The sequence below is a fragment of the Trametes versicolor genome, assembly GCF_000271585.1.
Source record: "Trametes versicolor FP-101664 SS1 unplaced genomic scaffold TRAVEscaffold_3, whole genome shotgun sequence".
Taxonomy (NCBI): Eukaryota; Fungi; Basidiomycota; class Agaricomycetes; order Polyporales; family Polyporaceae; genus Trametes; species Trametes versicolor.
The window spans coordinates 128203-141313 of NW_007360323.1; the positions used below are offsets into that span (position 1 = coordinate 128203).

At 61.5% G+C, this 13111-nt stretch overlaps 4 protein-coding genes across 4 annotated transcripts; 1 reads left to right on the forward strand and 3 right to left on the reverse strand.

The window, feature by feature from the left end:
- Nucleotides 1-6: 6 nt before the first annotated feature.
- TRAVEDRAFT_142675 (serine/threonine protein phosphatase) lies at nucleotides 7-1491 on the forward strand. Its single transcript, XM_008037046.1, has 8 exons — nucleotides 7-72; nucleotides 129-252; nucleotides 314-404; nucleotides 455-741; nucleotides 797-872; nucleotides 935-1124; nucleotides 1204-1282; nucleotides 1338-1491. Exons 1-8 carry the CDS (start codon nucleotides 53-55, stop codon nucleotides 1386-1388), a joined length of 918 nt encoding a protein of 305 aa, XP_008035237.1. The 5' UTR covers nucleotides 7-52; the 3' UTR covers nucleotides 1389-1491.
- A 33-nt stretch (nucleotides 1492-1524) lies between these two features.
- Nucleotides 1525-4450, reverse strand: TRAVEDRAFT_162097 (P-loop containing nucleoside triphosphate hydrolase protein). The gene is made up of 8 exons (XM_008037047.1): nucleotides 4160-4450; nucleotides 3863-4022; nucleotides 2949-3604; nucleotides 2654-2896; nucleotides 2285-2602; nucleotides 2086-2234; nucleotides 1918-2031; nucleotides 1525-1859 (listed from the first exon to the last, which is right to left on the reverse strand). The coding sequence occupies exons 1-8, from the start codon at nucleotides 4378-4380 to the stop codon at nucleotides 1798-1800; spliced, it is 1923 nt and encodes a 640-aa protein (XP_008035238.1). The 5' UTR covers nucleotides 4381-4450; the 3' UTR covers nucleotides 1525-1797.
- A 2998-nt stretch (nucleotides 4451-7448) lies between these two features.
- Nucleotides 7449-8305, reverse strand: TRAVEDRAFT_162102 (uncharacterized protein; the record flags this gene model as incomplete). The annotated part of the gene is made up of 2 exons (XM_008037048.1): nucleotides 7449-7845; nucleotides 8022-8305. Coding segments are annotated over 2 exons (681 nt in total), but the record flags the coding sequence as incomplete, so codon positions are not given.
- A 3298-nt stretch (nucleotides 8306-11603) lies between these two features.
- On the reverse strand, nucleotides 11604-13059 carry TRAVEDRAFT_69599 (TFIID-domain-containing protein). The gene is made up of 4 exons (XM_008037049.1): nucleotides 12812-13059; nucleotides 12549-12759; nucleotides 12268-12498; nucleotides 11604-12212 (listed from the first exon to the last, which is right to left on the reverse strand). Exons 1-4 carry the CDS (start codon nucleotides 12980-12982, stop codon nucleotides 11749-11751), a joined length of 1077 nt encoding a protein of 358 aa, XP_008035240.1. The 5' UTR covers nucleotides 12983-13059; the 3' UTR covers nucleotides 11604-11748.
- Nucleotides 13060-13111: the final 52 nt, after the last annotated feature.

Consider the following 13111-nt stretch of genomic DNA (forward strand, 5'->3'; position numbering starts at 1 on the left):
TATCTCTGGAAGTGCTCGGCTGATACCCCGGCTACTGCTGTACCATACGAAAATGCCAAGCGACCTAGACAAGTTCGTGCTCGTCCTTTCGCCGTCGCGCTCGCCTGTTCAGCTCTCGCACGCGCCAGACAGATCGAGCAGCTCCTCCGCTGCGAGCCCATCTCCGAAGAGCAGGTCAAGCGGCTCTGCATCAAGGCGCGCGAGATCCTCATCGAGGAGGCCAATGTGCAGACGGTCGACTCGCCCGTGACAGTACGTGCACCCTTCTTGCTCGCGCGCGGGGACGAACGCGGGGAATGACACAGGTCGCGAGATATGCGGCGACATTCACGGCCAGTTCTGGGACATGATGGAGCTTTTCAAGGTTGGAGGGCCTTGTCCAGAAACGAACTACCTATTCATGGGTGCGTACATAGCTTCCTGAGCCCGTACCTGCCACAAACCGTCGGTGCAGGGGACTTTGTCGACCGCGGGTTCTATAGTGTCGAGACCTTCCTTCTCCTACTCGCCCTTAAAGTGCGCTACCCGGAACGCATGACCCTAATCCGCGGCAACCACGAGTCGCGTCAGATCACCCAAGTGTACGGCTTCTACGACGAGTGCCAAAGGAAATACGGGAGCAGCAACGTCTGGCGCTGGTGTTGTGAGGTCTTCGACTACCTCGCCCTCGGCGCAATCGTCGATGGACGCGTATTCTGTGTCCACGGAGGCTTGAGTCCGAGTCTGCAGGGTATCGACCAGGTACGCATGCTGAATTGGTACTATCGGGCTCGTTGCAAACGCGTTAGTACACCAGATTCGCACCATCGACAGAAAACAAGAAGTCCCGCATGACGGCGCTATGTGCGATCTCCTGTGGTCCGATCCCGACGGTATGCCTTCCACTCCCTTCCAACCCTTTCCTGTGGCGCCTCCCGCTCACTGTCCCTCGTAGACATCAACGGCTGGGGTATCTCCCCGCGCGGAGCGGGCTACCTCTTCGGCGCAGACATCACCAAAGTATTCGCGCACCGGAACGGCATCGACCTCATAGCGCGCGCACATCAGCTCGCAATGGAGGGCTACAAGCTCATGTTTGACAAAGCGATCGTCACCGTCTGGAGCGCGCCCAATTACTGTTACCGGTGCGCATCCCACTCTACTACAGCAGTTTGGCGAATGCTTTCGGGAACTGAATACTGACGATGTATGCGTATGGTGCAGATGTGGGAACGTCGCGTCCATTCTGGAGCTCGACGAGCACCTTGCGCAGGAGTACAAAGTGTTCTCGCACGCGCCTTCGGTGCGTCTTCGTGCGTCTCCTACAGGCACCGTTCGACTGACCCAAATATCACCAGGATGTCCGGTCAATACCAGCAAAACGGCCGCCTGCCGATTACTTCCTGTAGCGTTGTAGAGCTTCCGCGGTCTTCGCACTTCTTCCCTCCAGATGCTGTACTTCTGTCTGTATTCTACGGCTGTAGCCTTAATCGCACACCCGCTCCTCTTGCCCCCACCACAACACCCAGACCCCCAGAAAGGAGAGCAAGAAAAAAGGGAGGCTGCGCTCTATGAGATTGCGTCGGAATACATGCAGAGGTCGTAACGATGTGCGGGGTGTGTTGTGAGATTCTTCTACAGACGTCTCGCGACGCGCGTACACGGTGCTACTAGTGCTACTACGGCTACGAAAACAAACGATGCGGGCTGCTGCTACAGAGGGTTCGTGCGGGGGTGGGATGCTGGGCGTACAACGGTCGTCACAAGCGCATGTATAGACAAAGGGCAGGGCGGAGGTGGGGCGGGGTGCAGGCGCATTTACGCCTTTCCTTTGCCGGCCGACTTGCTGAATAGCTTCGCCTTCTCGAGCGCTGCTTGACCTGCGGTGACGGTGGTCAACGCCGTACTGGCGTACGTAGAGAAGAGTGGGGTACGTACTGTTCTTGACGAGCATGTTCTTGTAGTCGACGATCGTGATGTCCTTCTTCGTCAAGTTCTCGATCTTGCGGTTCTTGACCTCCCAGAGCTCCTCCGCAACTTGCGAGATGAGACCTGTACGAGCCAACGTGAGACGTGATATCGAGAAAATAATCCATGGAAACTTACGGAAGTCGTGGGAGACGATAACGACACCACCGGCGTACTCCTTGATCGCGGTCGCGAGAGCGTCGATCGATGCCATGTCCAAATGGTTCGTAGGCTCATCGAGCAGGAGGATGTGCGGGTGCTCCATCGCGAGTTGTGCGAACACAACACTACACCTCCGTCAGCCCGAGTAAACTAGCCCATACGAATAAAAACGCACCGGTTCCGGAGACCGTCCGAGAGCTGCTTGATCGCCGAGGTCTGATGCGCACCAGTGAGACCGAAGCGACCGACCTGTGCACGCCAGGCCTGGATGTCCTTCTCGGGGAACTTTTCGTGGTACATCGACTGCAGGTGCTCGATCGGGCTCTTGTCGTACGGGAGCTGGTCCGCCGAGTGCTGCGAGTACTTCGCAAGCTTGAGGCCGACGTGCCGTGAGACGGTACCTGCGCACGGCTGCAGAGCGCCGGTGATCAAGTTGAGCAGGGTTGACTTTCCGGTACCGTTTTGTCCGACAATGGCAATGCGAGAGTCCATGCTACACGAACATCAGTACTGGAGATGTACGCCCAAAGCAACGGAGACGTACTCAATACCGAAAGACAAGTTCTGGTAAAGGTAGTCCTCCTTCTTGCCAGAGTAGGAGAACGCAACGTCGTCGAATGCGAGGATAGGCGGGGGCAGCCGCGTGACGTCCTCGAAGTTGAAGCGGAGCGGCTTGCCAATCTCGATCTTCTCGATGAGGCCCGCAGCCTCCATCTTGTCGATGATCTTCTGCTTCGACTTGGCCTGCCTAACCAAGTTCGCGTAGGTACCAGCCGAGGCGATGAACCTGGAACAAGCGATGTCAGAACGGGTGCAATTGCCTGTGACGGTAAACATACTTCTTGATGTGCTGAATTTCATCCTGCTGCTTCTGGTACGCCTTCATCTGGTTGACCTCGTTCTCGGACTTCGTGCGCACGTAGGTCGTGTAGTTACCACCGTAGTACTGCAGCTTCTTCTTCGACGTGAGGTCCATGATGTTCGTGCAGACGGTGTCCATGAAATCCTGCGAGTGCGACGTGATGACGAGGATGTGGTTGTACATGGACAGGTACGCCTCCAGCCACACGACGGCCTCGAGATCGAGATGGTTAGTGGGCTCATCGAGCAGCAGGAGATGCGGCTTGACGAAGAGTGCGCGCGCAAGCGCGACACGCATCCGCCATCCACCGGACATGTCCTTCGTGGGCTTGTGCATCATGACCTGCGTGAAGCCCAGACCGTGAAGAATCGAGCCCGCTTTCGCCTCGAAGGTGGACGGGTCCATCTCCTCCAGCTCCTCGTACAGGTGGTCGAGCGCGACCTCGTCGATGTCATCTGCGATAGACAACTCTTCGATGCGCGCCTCGAGCTTCGCAACCTTCGCTTTCGCAGAGGCAACGATGTAGTCGATCGCATTCACGTCTGACGGCTCCGCTTCGCCGCTGACAAGGTAGATATCGATGTGGTCCGGGATGGCAATGTCGCGCTCGGCGATGGATTGCAATAATGTTGACTGCGGCGCGGGGACATGTGCGTCAGCATGCGGTGCGGCGCGCGAAGGGGAAGCACGACGGGTATCGCGAAATCTGGCACCCCCGAAGATCTCCTGAAAAAGTCCAGATCGTGGATGGGCCATTTGCCGCCTCGGAGAAAGTTCGTCGAAAACGTACTCAGCCCCAGACGGAAGGTGCCCATTCCGCCAATATTTTCAGAGACCTCCCCAGAGTCGCGAGTATCCCGATGCCCGGCGTGCAACAAGAAGAGGGCGTACCTTTCCGGAACCGTTCTCGCCAAGGAGACCATATCGCTGGCCGTAGTTCAGGGAGATCTCGGCGCCCTCGATGAGGAGCCGGCCGTGGAAAGAGAGGGTGTACGAGTCGATCTTGATGTCGCGGCCCTTGGTGTCAGATACGAGCACACCGGCCGCACTCCTACGAACATATACCACTGGATCAGTCCCCTGGCCATGCGCATATTCACCTCAACATGTTCTTGCGCGAGATGTGGGCGGACGAGCGCGTAGATCGCGCAACAAGCATGTGAGGGAGGGAGAACGCGAAGAACTCACCGATCAGTCGCAATTTGGAGCTTCGCCATCGAGTTGAGGTCCTCATGGCTCGTCGCCGCCGAGGTGTTCGTAAGCGGGGTGTTCACCGACGAGCCGTTCACAGAGCCAGACGGGGTCGAGGTGCCAGTCGTGGTGGACGCATCCGTCGCGCCCTTGCCCTTCGCGGACTGCTTCGCCGCCTTCTCGGCGAGGCGCTTTTGTTTCGACGCTGATGGTGCCATATTTGCAGTTGTTCGTCGGTCCGATTGTCTAGAAAAAGAGCGGGATTGTGGCGGATGGGAGAGGACGAGGAGGGAGAGGGAGGAGAGAGAGGACCGCGTGCAGCGGTCGAATCGATGCACTGCAAAGTGTGGCGCGCACCTCAAATTTCCGCTTAGATGAGCGATCACTGCCCCAAAAAGGCAACCCTCCAAGTTACATCATGGCCACTGCGAGCCCTGCTATTGCCCCCGCACGCCTCCCACGCGAACACGCGTATGTTGGTCGCCGTGTGCTCGCACGCTACGGGATCGTGCATGAGATCTAGGGTAACAAGCGAGACGTGTGCGCACACAATGCGAGCCCGCGCGCCCGGAGCGCGGGGTCCATGGGTCAGGGTGCCGTCACAGCAGGAGATGCAGCGTTAGATATCGCGAGACAGGCGGCGAAATTTCATGGTGATGCAGCTGCAAGCTCTCAGAGGTGTGCTGGAGTATCCCCGGAAGTTGGAAGCCGGACGGAGAGGTAGAGGAGGCGGAACGGGCAGATCTGCATTGCTTCTAGCCAATCGCGCATCTTCCTTCCCCCGTACGCCGCGGCGGCGATGTCGACGAGAAGTTAGAGGACCCCGCCCTCCTCTGTCCTCTCCCGAGTCCCTCGGCTTCAACATTTCGGAACGCGGAACATAGCCAATTGCACCTACGCCCACAAACGACCAATCACACTTTTCCTTCGATTCGAATTTGATCACCCCCATCGGACGCGGACGCGCGCAGACGTCCCATCCGAGTCCGTCGCGTGATAGCAGGCCCAGGCACGCGCGCACGGCTCTATTACTCGGCTACGGGCCACTCTAGATACTACGATAGCGCTTCCAAGAAGTACACAATACACAACAGACACATGCGGGGATATATACAACCAACCGGGCGATCCTGGCAGCACAGAGACACGGGACGGTATGAAACACGGGACGCGGGACGGAATGGGACTAAGTAACAGTGGTATGTACGCAAGAGAGGCTCCGGGCGGCTAGATCCGTGGACGACACTACTAGGGGGCTCATACAGTATTCGTAAAGGGGAGTACGGGGAGAATAGACTATGTGCGGCGGCAGCGGTGGCGGCGCGGTGTGGGCTATGTGCGGGGCGGACTATATGGTACAGCGAATGGGGGGCGATAAATATCCAGCGGCTATGATACGGAGCGAACAGCAAGATGGACGGAGACAGAGGGTGCGTTTTGTAGCAGCAGCAGTAGTAGTGTAAGCGGAGACAGAGAGATGTGTGCGATGCGCGACGGACAGCGATGATGATGAGCATGTGCATAGTAGACCAGACCAGACCAGACCAGAGACCAGACACGAGCCGAGCCGACCGCAGGCGGCCGGCGGGAGAGAGACAGGAGCAAACAGAAGCGGGCGGAAGGGGAAGGGGAAGGGGAGGGAAAAGAAGAAAGGAACGGGGCGCGGGAAAGAGCATGTTGTATGAACGGTGTATGAAAGCAGCCGGCTCCTCCAGTGGGAATCTGGGGCCCTTTCCCGGCGGACGCATGGACGCCAGAAGCGCACCGCGCGGCGCCCACAAGTCCTGATCCAGACGAAGGCCCGCCCGCCCACCCACCGCCCGGTATACAAGGGCCTGCGCTCGAGGCGGCAGCTCCCGAGGGCGCACACCGCTCACTGCACGAGCCCGCCACGCCCGCGGTGGTAGCCGTCCGTGCGCCAGCCCGCGTGGCCCGGCATCGCGCCCGTCTGCATGTACTGGTGGTGATGCAGGTGGCCGTTCTGGCCGCCGCCAGCGTGCGCGGCCGCCACGACGCGCTGCGGCTGCGGCTGGTGCAGCTCCAGATACTGCTCCGCAGCGGCGTCGACAGGCTCCGGCGACGGGGCGCGCTGCCCGTGCGCATGCGTGGGCTGCTGGTGGTAGTAATACCCCGAGCCGTGCACCCCGCTCGCGCTCGCCGCCGATCCGTACGAAGAAGACGTGTGCGCATATGTGGGAGAGTGCGTGGGCGCCGGCGGGGGGTAGGAGAACGCGTGTTGGCCCGCGGAGATCCGGCTGACGCTCGCCAGCGACTGCATGGGCGGCTGCGACGGAGAGGCATAGCGCATGCTCCCTGCCATCGTCTGCGTAGCAACTGCGCCGGCATCGCGGCGGACGTGGATCGGCGCAAGGACGGGGGGCGGGGATGTCCGGCGAGCGCCTGAGGATGCTGGACCGCTGTGGTAAGAGCCCTGTTGCCCGTAGTTGAAGTGCGTGGGCAGCGACGACTGAGACTGAGACTCGCGCGCGTGCACGGGCGACAGCGCCGGCAGCGTCCGGTCATATGCCTGAGTCTGTTGCTGCGTTTGCTGCTGGGGCGGCGGGAGCGCATACCCAGCCGAGGTGAGCGAGTTCGACTCGTACTCGTACGATCCATATGTCCCCGGGCCTGATGTCGCCGATACCATCCCCGAAGGCAATTGTGACGTGGTGGGAGCGACAGGGCTGACCGACCCTGGCGGGGAGTCCGCGTAACTCCCCATTGAGCTCGGCACATAGCCGTATCCAGCGGGCGTCGACGGGTGGCTTACGACGGGCGATGCCGAGTGCGCTGATGTCGTCGAAGTCGACGTAGGCGAGTGCTGCCGATTGACCGGGTTGGAGATATGCGCAATCGAGTGGCGGTTGGTGCTCTGCTGCTGAGAGTGCGGTTGTGCGAGCGGACTGGAGTTAGTAGCGTTCCCAGAGAGGGCGGTGTTGCTAGCTTGGCGCGGCTGATAGTGGCTGTAGTAGGATGCTGACTCCTGGGACATTTGGTAACTCCCGGGCGCGGGCGCGCGATGCGAGCTTACGCTGTAAGCATCGACCGGTGACGCGGGCTCGGTGTACTGCGCATTCGCGACCGGGGAGGCCGGCGAATAACGGTCAGATTCGCTGGTAGGATATGACTGTTGCTGGTGCTGCGTGTAGGCCCAGCGCGGATCATCACCGGTGGCGCGGCCAAAGGAAGATGAGGTGCGACTCTCCTGGGAAGACGAGTACGAGTGGTCGTCGTATTGGGGATAGGACGCAGTCGCGAGGGACGACTGGGTGTAGGATACGGGGGAGTGATAGGAGGCTTCTGGCGTGGACCTTGTTGATCGAGTGACGTCGCGCCCATGGATTGGGAGTTGTGAATAGACGGGCGCTGTTGGCGGGGGTAGTGTGGGATAGGCCTGTGCGAGCGGCGGGGGAGTGTCGGGCGGCTCTAGGGCATCCGAGGGCGACGACTGCGGAGGAGCGGTTGCCGCGGCCAAGGATTGGTATGCCGGAGCGAGAGCAGGCGGCTCTAACGGTGGGGAGGGGACGGGAGTGGGTGGGGCGGGCGAGCCAGGGTCCGCGGACTCGTTCCTCGAGCGCCTGCGAGACGAGCGCGGGCGGTCAGAGGCACTTGCACGGTTCATGGCAGCGCGTGTAGCAGTGCCGGAGTTCCTGCGAGAGCCCGGCGAGAGGTGGATGCGGTAACTGCAGAAAGTTGTGAGCATGATGGAAATCGGTAAATGGACGCGGGAGAGGATGGCCGGAGCGAGTCTGTCAATGTGCAGGGTCGCGACACGGACAGACGCGCTAAGGCAAAATGACAGGGCAACGGGGAAATCCCGGGGACGGATGATAGGGCGGGAGTGGAGAATTGGACTGACTGCTGCTGGAGGTTGTCCTGGCGGGAACACCGTGTCTCGCAGCCTGGAAAAGGGCACTTGTGGTTGCGTTCGCCGGTGTGGATGCGGGTGTGTCTGGAGAGATGGCCAGAGGTGGTGAAGGCGCGCGTGCATATCTGGCAGACGTGTTTCTTCTTGGGGAGGGCGGGCTGGGGGGCATTGAGATCGGGGGAAGGGTTGTCGGCGTCGTAGGCGGGGTGGGAAGGATGGAGGTGGTCGTTTGACGAGTGGTCAGGGCCGGAAGGGGACGAGAGAGAGTGGGGCATGGTTGGCGGGTCGGCTAGGACGTAAAGCTAGCGTGATCGCGAAGGGAGGGTGTTGGCGAGGATTGGCGGGGCTCGGTCGGTGGGGGGAAATGGCGGCTAGAGGGAACAGGGACGGGACATGTATGGGCGGACGGAGCGAGAAGGGATGTGCAGGGTGGGGATTATAGTATGTTTCCGCCCGTGCACGAGAAGAGAGAGGAGGAAGGAGAGCCCTCCCAGGCCTTCTCCTCGTCCCCCCAGCGCTAACCGCCCCTTGGGTAAGCCTATCCCAAATCGGGCGGGGTAGATCAGAGCAGCGGCCGACTCAATCTAGGCGCCCACAGCCCGCCGGTTCCCTGTCCTTCCCCTTCCGCCCCCTCCTCCGGCGACCTCGTCCCCAGTTCGCGTCCTCTGCGCGCCCGTCCGTACTCGCCTCCGCGCGCGAATACGTGGCCCCCTCGCCCGCACACTGGGGCAGCCGCTGAGGGGGTGCCCGGGGGATGGGTGGGGGGCAGGCAGGCTTCTGAGCAATCTTCGGCAATCGACGACGACGATACAGGACCCGAGAGAGTCTGCCGTCTCCACGTTTCGAGCAGTGATGGGCCTTCGCGTCTTCGCTCGCCTGCTCGTCCTCGCCATCCTCGCCCGATCGACCTCCGCCGCGCATAATGAAGTCGGTCTCTATCCCCTCGGACCCTGGCGTCCACTCAAACGCCTCTTGCCTCTCGCACCGAGCCCCTCCTCGGTCCTCCGACCGGCCCCGCAGCTGAGACGGACGCTCGCTGGGTCCCAACGGACACCGTGGGCCTCCTCGTGTTGCCTCGTGCTACGACACACTCTCCCAACGTGACCGCCTTCTCCACTAGGCCATCTCCGAGAACCCCAGCACGTCACCCTCCCCTTATTTCTATTCCCGCACACACCTCCGTGGCTCTTCCGCGGCCCTCCTCCCAGGTCATGCGCCCCCCCTCCCCCTCCCCATTCGTCCTCTCTCCCCTCGGCGACTCCCCCAGGCACGCCAATCCACGGCCCTCGCCCAATCGCCTGTGCCCGCCTCCTCGTAACTCTCGTAAGGCCGCAACCACCCCCCTCTCCCGCTGCTGTGCTCCCCCCTCCCGGGTCCCTGCCGTCCAAGCTCTCGCTGCCCATACCGTAACCGACCCGCAGCACGTTCGTCCCAGTCCATATCCGCCCCTCCCGATTTCCTCGGCCACGCCATGCTCGGCACTCGCCGGCCCCAGCAAATCGCTTCCCTTCGCGCCCGCGCCCGCGAGCGCCCTCCCGACGCGCCTCCATCGCGCCCGGGTCCATGCCGCGCACGGCGTAGATCTCCCTCCGCCGTGCGGTCTTATACAAAACCTGCGGCGCGCCCTCCCACCAGCGTAAGCTGCCTGACCCGCCTCTCACGCCGTGCCCGCCATCTGCCGGCCCCGTCCTCGGTATGTCGCGATCCCCAGGCCGTTCCCGGACGCCCTGCTGCCTCTCCCGCAAGAAGCCTCCGCGACCGCGCCCTCGCGCGAACCGCGCCTGCGGACATCTGCGCCCACTCACGCACGCGTAAGCATCACGCCCGCTATCGCAGCGCCGCCTAGACAACTCGGCGCTCAGCGCAGCGTTCACACTTCGAAGTGCGCATGCATTGATCCCGGAGGGCACGCAGGTGAGTAAGGCGCATGCACGCACGGCTCGGCACGCGCCAGCTTCCTGGCGCACACCGTCGCCTTTCCCCGCCGCCAGCCTGAGCCTCGACCCTTCACCGACTGGATGTCGCGTAACGACGACGCGCCTTAACTGCGCTTACCCCCAGCGGGGCATCCCGAAGTCCACTACGTGGCTCGCCGCCCTACATTGGAGTGGGAACGCGTTCGGCACCCACCCCTGTCATCTGTGTGGGGGCCCGCAGATTTGCGCTCGCGCGCTGCGGATCTGCTGTGGATCCCTCGCGGCGCAGGCACAGTGCGTACAGTGTTCATTAACTTGCGCCAGACATGACATTGACCATTGCCTGACCGCGCACCCATCTTACAAAGTCCCTCCCGAGCCCCGAATGAACATGTACGTTGCCTGCCGTGCGGGGGCGCACCCTCCCGATCACGCCGCGAGCCCGCAAATTTCGCGTCAGGTGCCCGCACGCAGTGCGGGGGTGTGCCGTGGGGCTGGGCCCTTTTATTTTTTCGCGAAGACGTCGATATACACTCACCCATTCAATACAGCTGTACATGACGGCTAGCGCGTCCGAGCGGGCGAGCTAGTCGTCCGTGGCGCGAGGCGAAACACGCCCGAAGAGCTGCTGCATAACCTCAAACGCCCGCGTGCTTCTCCCTGCCGCCCCCATGCTAATCCGTTACCTCAGCCTCTCGTACGAAGCACTACGGACGGCCTGCTGTCTGCTGTCTGTCGGCCGGAGCCGCTCCTCGGCATCTCCTCCTGCTGCCGCCGGCCCCAACGTCAACTCGCTAGGTCCATCTGTGTCGACGGCGTGTCACTGGTCTGGCGTTTCCCACTTTTCTCGGAGCTCTCTCTTTCGCCAGGGGCGCAGCACTCTGCCCATGCCCACTCGACAGTCTCCGGCTAGCCCCGCATCCCCAGGACGACGCCTTCGAGCGGCACCAATGACCACAAGATTTGCAGGGCCCTTCAGCCGAAGAGAGAGAGGCACGGTACACCTCAAGCCGTAATGAACCTTCAAAGGCTCCTACTACTGCCGCCAGCCCATGTTGACTCACTGGAACTGTATGTCACCCTCGTGGACGGCGTGTGCGGTCTGTCTCGTATGGAGCTCTCGCTTTCTCGCTTAGGGCGTATCGCAACATACCATGCCGTGCCCAAGCCGTGCCATACCCGCTCAATAGTCCGCCGGCTCGCCCCGGGTCTCTAGGACGAACCCTTCGAGCGTCACCAACGACCACAAGATTTGCAGGGACCTCGGACCGAATGGAGATAAGTCACAGCACAGCTCGTGCCGTTATGGACGTTCATAAAACCAGTTGCGCTTGGCAAAACTATAATCCATGCACGGCAGCAGTCAAGCATTCCGGAACAAACCTAAGTCTTGCTTACAGGCATCGACAGCTCGGGCTCGTCAGCGTCCTGACGCATGGGTGCCCTCGGGCGGGGCGGGGATGACCAAGGTAGGCCCGCTCGCGGAGGTGGGGAAGCATGGGGATGTCGTAAAATCAATACCATACAGCTGTTTATAACCACCACATCGGCGGTGTCCTTCGTACGACCGTCGAAACATCGAAACAGCTGAGTTCTTGCCCGGCAACTGAAAAGCAGCCGATAGACGTCGGGCGAAGCTCTAGAGAGTCTGATATACAATGATAGGATGCAATTGGTATAAACGTACTCACTGATACAAACATCTATAATATACCCATAATACAAGACACACGTCCGAGCCAGCACATCCAAAGCGCACGAAAACAAACCACAAACCAAGCCGCACGGCCCCAAGCCGCAACCTAGATGAGACTAACCGTCGTCCGAATGAGCCCGCCCCGCCAATTGCGCATCCCCGCCGAGCGCCTTTGCGCCCAGTCGCCCTGCATGCGCGCAAACGCGTCCTGGATATGCTCCGGGCGCAGCGCCGTGCGCGCCTCGGGCGGCGGGAGGAACAGCGTGCTCGTCGGGAGCGGCACGTCCGCCGCGTCGTGCTCCGGGCTCTCCTCGCGCCGCAGGCGCTTCGCGTCCGCGCCCAGCAGCCCCGCCGCCGCCTTGCGCTTCCCGAGCACGGGCGACGCGCCCGGGTGGTGCGCGCCGCCAGAGCGCAGGTAGGCGTCCTCGAGCGACTTCTTGACTTCGAGCCCCGCGATCGTGAGCGCGCGCACCATCTCGAAGGCGAGGAAGCCGACGATGTCGACGGTGTCGTCGCCTTGCTTGAGGTCGAGCGCGGGAGGGAGGTTGAGGAACTCGCGGAAGCGCTTCGCTGGGAAGTGAACAGAGAGTCAGGACTGGAGTGAGATTATGGGAGGATTACCGACCTTTGCGGTATGTGAACGAGGCTTGTCTACAGTCGGAGTAGTGCTGGTACTCTTCGCGTGTCATCTCGCGCGTAGCGTCGTCTGCCTCTTTAAGTCGCTGAATGGACGCCTCGTGCGCCTCGATGTCGTCCTCGTCCTCTTCGTCGTCCGTCGGGAGCACATCCGAGAATATAGTCGTGATCTCCCAGGGCAGCTTGATAGTGATCTTTTGCGCCTTCGCCGCGAGTTTGTCTGCACCGGGAGTCAGGTCGGACATGGAGCACAAAGGGAACGCAACTCACCCTCTGCGCCGTCCTCGAGGTTCTCCACTTCGACACCACCACCGCCCCCGTCGCCACCGGAGTCCTTCGCGTGTTTCCGCACGTCCTTCCACGAGAGGTACGTTCTGAGACGGTTCACCTTCGCACGGTCATGTCGAATGAGGAAGATGAGGTCCTCAGCGGAAAGGTACCGCGCCCCTCGGCGAGTAGCAAGCGCGCGAGCTTGGAGAATCTACCGAGCCCAGTCAGAGCCCGCGCACAGAACACAATACAGGCGGACTCACGAGTTCAATAAGTTGGCTGCGGACGATGTCCTCGACGAGGTTGACGGTCTCTCCGTTCGGCTCCTGGACCTCGCCGAAGACGAACATCATCTGGGATATCTCCTGCGAGTACTTGTACTCTCGGTGGGCGGAGCCGTCTGCCGCGAACGACTTCTTGCCGCCTGACGCCATGGTGGATGAGCTGAATGTGCTGCCAGAGCTGAATCGTTGGACGCGGTACGGGCCGAGTCGAGGACGGAACCAAGGCGGTGGTGGTGGTGTGTGGCGGAGGTATGGTGGTGTGTGGCGGAGGTAGCTTGA